General features: G+C 36.8%; 1 protein-coding gene across 8 annotated transcripts in view; it reads right to left on the minus strand.

Moving 5' to 3' along the window:
* ralgapb (Ral GTPase activating protein non-catalytic subunit beta) overlaps nucleotides 1-4434 on the minus strand; it is a 38756-nt gene that overhangs the window by 14058 nt on the left and 20264 nt on the right. For 4 of the 8 annotated variants that reach the window (XM_016477534.1, XM_016477532.1, XM_016477531.1 and 1 more), the window contains 5 exons: nucleotides 3554-3668; nucleotides 3296-3443; nucleotides 2428-2492; nucleotides 1936-2074; nucleotides 325-458 (listed from right to left, as the gene is read on the minus strand). In XM_016477534.1, coding sequence (XP_016333020.1) covers nucleotides 325-458; nucleotides 1936-2074; nucleotides 2428-2492; nucleotides 3296-3443; nucleotides 3554-3668 — 601 coding nt within the window. Of the gene's footprint in view, nucleotides 1-324; nucleotides 459-1935; nucleotides 2075-2251; nucleotides 2279-2427; nucleotides 2493-3295; nucleotides 3444-3553; nucleotides 3669-4434 lie in introns of all 8 variants that reach the window. The other 4 variants (XM_016477535.1, XM_016477533.1, XM_016477530.1 and 1 more) reach the window with 2 other exon arrangements.

A 4434-nucleotide genomic window follows, 5' to 3' on the forward strand; every position in this document is an offset into this window, starting at 1 on the left:
CGGAACGCGGAAAGTGAAGTATACCCGGGCCTTTATTGGCTCACTGACGCTGATGAGATTAACCCCTTAGGTATCGAAATTCGGTACCGAACGACGAGACATTTTTCGATACTCGATGGTATCAAAGCAATTCGGTCGGTGCCTAAAAAGTATCGAACTCGATACCCAGCCCTATTTTTCACTAAATAAATGGAGCCTTGATGAGCAGAAGAGACTTCTTTCAAAAACATAAACATTTTAATTATTGCAACTGTGTACATATAAAAAGATCCTCTAGCTATAATCATTTGATGCATAAATATAAAGCTGATTGTGTCAGCGTACCTTGGCGAGGCCAGCCAGCAGCTCGAGGGCAGCCAGTGAGATGCTCATGTCGAGTCTCCACTGAGAGTTGACTCTCTGGGTGAGCAGGTGGATGCTGCGGAGCAGCAGCCCAGCCGCTGTGTCTGTGTGGAGAGCTGGGATATAACACACAGCACGCCACAGACAGCGGGTTAGTAACACACACACACCAGATGCAAGCCAGGCACAGAGATGCAGACGTGATACGGCCATGTGACGGCAACCGCAAACCATACACATGATCACAGACGAGCACAAGAATGCGTTATCGCTCGCTAGTTACAGAGACTGATGATTTAGTCCAGCGAAATCATAATAACAGAGGCTTCATTTGACATCATGCTTTGAAAATAAAGAAAAGCATTCATTATATAGAACAAAAACTGGTTAAAGACATTCCACGTGAGCCGCACTTTGAAGAAATATCCACTTCATTCCACATTCATTTGCAGACAGGCATTTTAAAATGTGCCAGTGATGAAGCATCATTGCACTGTATTTTAATAATGTTATTGTATTGTTTTATTGCTTTTTAGTCTGCTTTGTAATGTGCCTGTTTGTCTTGTTTCACAGCACACTGGTCAACTTTGGTTGTGTTTAATGGTGCTATATAAATAAAATTTACATTGACATTAAAATGCACCATAAATATGTTTGACAAACACCATGCAACTTCTACAAACATTCATGACATCACATTCCTCAGATGCACTTAAAAAGAAAAGCATAGCTGGCCATCTGGGCCTCTTCATTTTTGGGTCACACTTGGTACCTTCGCGGTCAAAAGTGACCGAAGCCGAATTAAATATAACTTTTTTCTTTTTTCAGGAAAATCTATTTAATATATTTTTGTTCAATAATATTTTTGGATTATTATTTAAAATTCTGAGGGGATTTTATGATACTATGCAATATTTATAGATTTTTTATGAGCTATTTTTTTCACAGTCATTTCGAAGGTACCAAGTGTTACTTTTTTAATTTTCAACCCTTTAACATTTCCGAATCACGTCCATGATTATTTTGTGTGTTCACATAGCTAACGTGACAAAAGTCACCAATTGTCATCCCATTCCTATGATGTAAAAAAATGTAAAAATTAAAAACGTTAATTTTTTCGGTCAGTTCCGATCAAAGAGGCCCAGAAGGCTAGACCAAAAAAATTAGGATTGTTTACATATTTTTGTAGTAAAAATATTTTTGTAGCTAGTTTTATGATACGTTTAAAGTGCTTTTATGATATTATGGTATCGTATGCTTTCACTGAAAGGAAAGTGTAGCGTGAATGTTCTCCAAAATATCTTGTGCTCCACAAAAATGAAAAATCATATTGTGGGATGGCACAAATAAAATAAACTACACCACACTCTGGGTCGTATTGTAAATGTGAGCGCAAAATATAATAAACAGGATCACTTATAGCATCTGTGAGTCACACAGTGGATTAATCTTGGCATTGCTGGAATAATTAAATGGGTGAAATCTTACTGAGCTTTTACATTTATGCAAAGCATTTTTTTTCAATGCTTTTGTTAAAAGTTCAAACAGCTCTAATGCATCGGTCGGTTGTGCACAGTGTCCCTCTGGGCTTACCGTAGTCCCTCATCAGGGCCTGCGCGGGACGCTCGCTGTCTGGAGTCGTAGCCTCGGAGCTGCCTGCGCTAGCGTTGCTGATGCCGCTGTTATTACGACTGTGGCTCTTAGCCTGAGAATGGCTTCCGTCCACGCTGCCCTACACACAGCACAGACACAATGGCATTTTTAACTGGTGAACTGTGATTACTCTTCATCTGCATATCACCTTGCTGACACTTCAAATCTACTTCAAGCTCTCTCTGAACTCATTGTGTTCATACATAAATAGAAAATCGTACCACTTCAGCTTGAGCACACGACTGTGGCTCTTAGCCAGAGAATGGCTTCCATCCACACTGCCCTACACAGAGCACAGACACAATGCCATTTTTAACTGGTAAATTGTGATTGCTCTTCATCACATTTCATGTCGCTGACACTTCAAATCTATTTCAAGCTCTCTCTTTGAAATTACAGAGCTCATAAATAAATAGAAAGTATAACTCGTACCACTTCAGCTTGAGCACCAACAGACTCCAACAGAGCCGAATCCTGGACGATATTCAGCATTGCCGCTATAAACAGACAGAAATGCAGTTATTACTGACACTTATCACTATTAAATGTGCATAAATCAAACTAAAGCAATAACTAAAAAAAGACTGATTTGATTACAGTTAAGGAGATTTGGTTGGCATGATGCAAAGTGGGTAAAATCCCTACATACTTCCTTATTGATTTTATAAAATAATTTAATAATATTAATAATAACAATAATTATAATTACTATTATTTCATTTTTCTAATGTAATGACAAAATATTAAAGGAATTACTCAGCTTTTATAAAATAATGCAATAATAATAATAATAATATTTTTCTAATGTTATAATATAGAATATTAACATACATACATCCTTATTGGTTTTATGGCAAACTGCTTTTATAAAATGATTGGATAATAATAATAATACTTTTTTTTTTAACGTAATGACAAAATATAAAAATAATTAATTAGCTTTTATAAAATAATGATAACTGAATTTTTCTAATATAAGAATATAGAATATTAATATTGTTAAATAGCTTTTATAAAATAATAATAATAATAATTTCTAAATAATATTATAATAAAACATTACAATAATAACATATTAAAATTGTTAATATATTTTATTATTATTTTATAAAATATTAAAATAATGAATTAGCTTAACTAATGGCTAATTAATATTTATATACGAGTTCAGTCACAAGTTTGTGTATATCAGGTATCAAGGGTTTGAACGAGGCTCATCCAATCAGATTTTAGTGCCTGAACTATAGGTTTTACAATATTTCACTATCAGTAAATGGACATATTGATCAGGCAGCCGCACCTAGTATCATCTGTGTATTGATCGAGTCTGTCTCTGTTTGCAGGGCGCCAATCAAAATATTGACCAATCGCAGCTTCAGGGAGAGGAAGGTGACGGCCTTGTCATGAAGAGAGTTGTCATCATTGCTGAATTTCCCCTCCAACAGAACCTGCAAATGCAATTAGAAACCACAGCCTATTTTAATTTGTATTTTTATCGCAGAAAATTAAGTTACAGAGAAAATGATTAAATGCTAAACCCAGATCTGAAGCCTTTCACCTCTGATTTAACGTTGCCAAAGTGGTGAGGAAGAGGAAGCATGGACAGTAGGATATGGATGGAAGCTCTTCTCAGCTCAGTGGGGTTCACATACGACTTAAACTTAGACAACTCTCTGTTGGCGCAGAAGAAACATGCATTAAAAACAGAGCATGTAGACTAGGGCTGGGTAAAAAATATAGATATCTGGATATTAAAGGTCCCATATTGTACACCTTTCTGGAGTTTTATTTTAGGTTTTGATGTCCTTAAGAATATATATTTGTGGTATAAGTACCAAAAAACATCTCAATATATTTTTACAGCTCCTCTCTCAGGAGCTCTGCTGAGAACAGGTCGATTTTGGCCTGTCTAATTAATATTCATGAGCCTCTCTTCTGATTGGCCTGTTGTTTTCTGAGTGACGCACGGCCAGGCCAACCACGGGTAACTAGGTTCAGCGACGTCACAGCGCTAGCTGGAGGCAGCAAAACAAAGGGGAAACTGGAGGCGGCCCATTCAAACCAGCGCAGGTTCGGCTACATAAGGAGCTTAAAATAGCATCTTGTTGTGATGTTGGGTGCCAGAATCGACGTAATACAGCCACAAATTAGAAATTTGATCACATATCTGCTGCCACTGCCAGACAAAAAAACGACGACAGCTGTGGTTAAATGCGATATAACGAGCAGACTGGACAGAAACGATCATCAAAAAATGCTCGCGTTTTCAGCGCACACTTCTTATCAGAAAAGGTTCAGTAAAGTATTGTCTTTTGTTGTTATGGGCGCGTCTACAGATTTCTTGCCATATGTCTATGTTTCTTGCATCTCACGACTATGTCGTGTATGAAATAATGTCTGTGTGCATGTGTATAAAACAACAAACTGACAATTTATATA

The sequence above is a fragment of the Sinocyclocheilus anshuiensis genome, unplaced genomic scaffold, assembly GCF_001515605.1.
Source record: "Sinocyclocheilus anshuiensis isolate Anshui unplaced genomic scaffold, SAMN03320099.WGS_v1.1 scaffold1632, whole genome shotgun sequence".
In the NCBI taxonomy this organism is placed as follows: Eukaryota; Metazoa; Chordata; class Actinopteri; order Cypriniformes; family Cyprinidae; genus Sinocyclocheilus; species Sinocyclocheilus anshuiensis.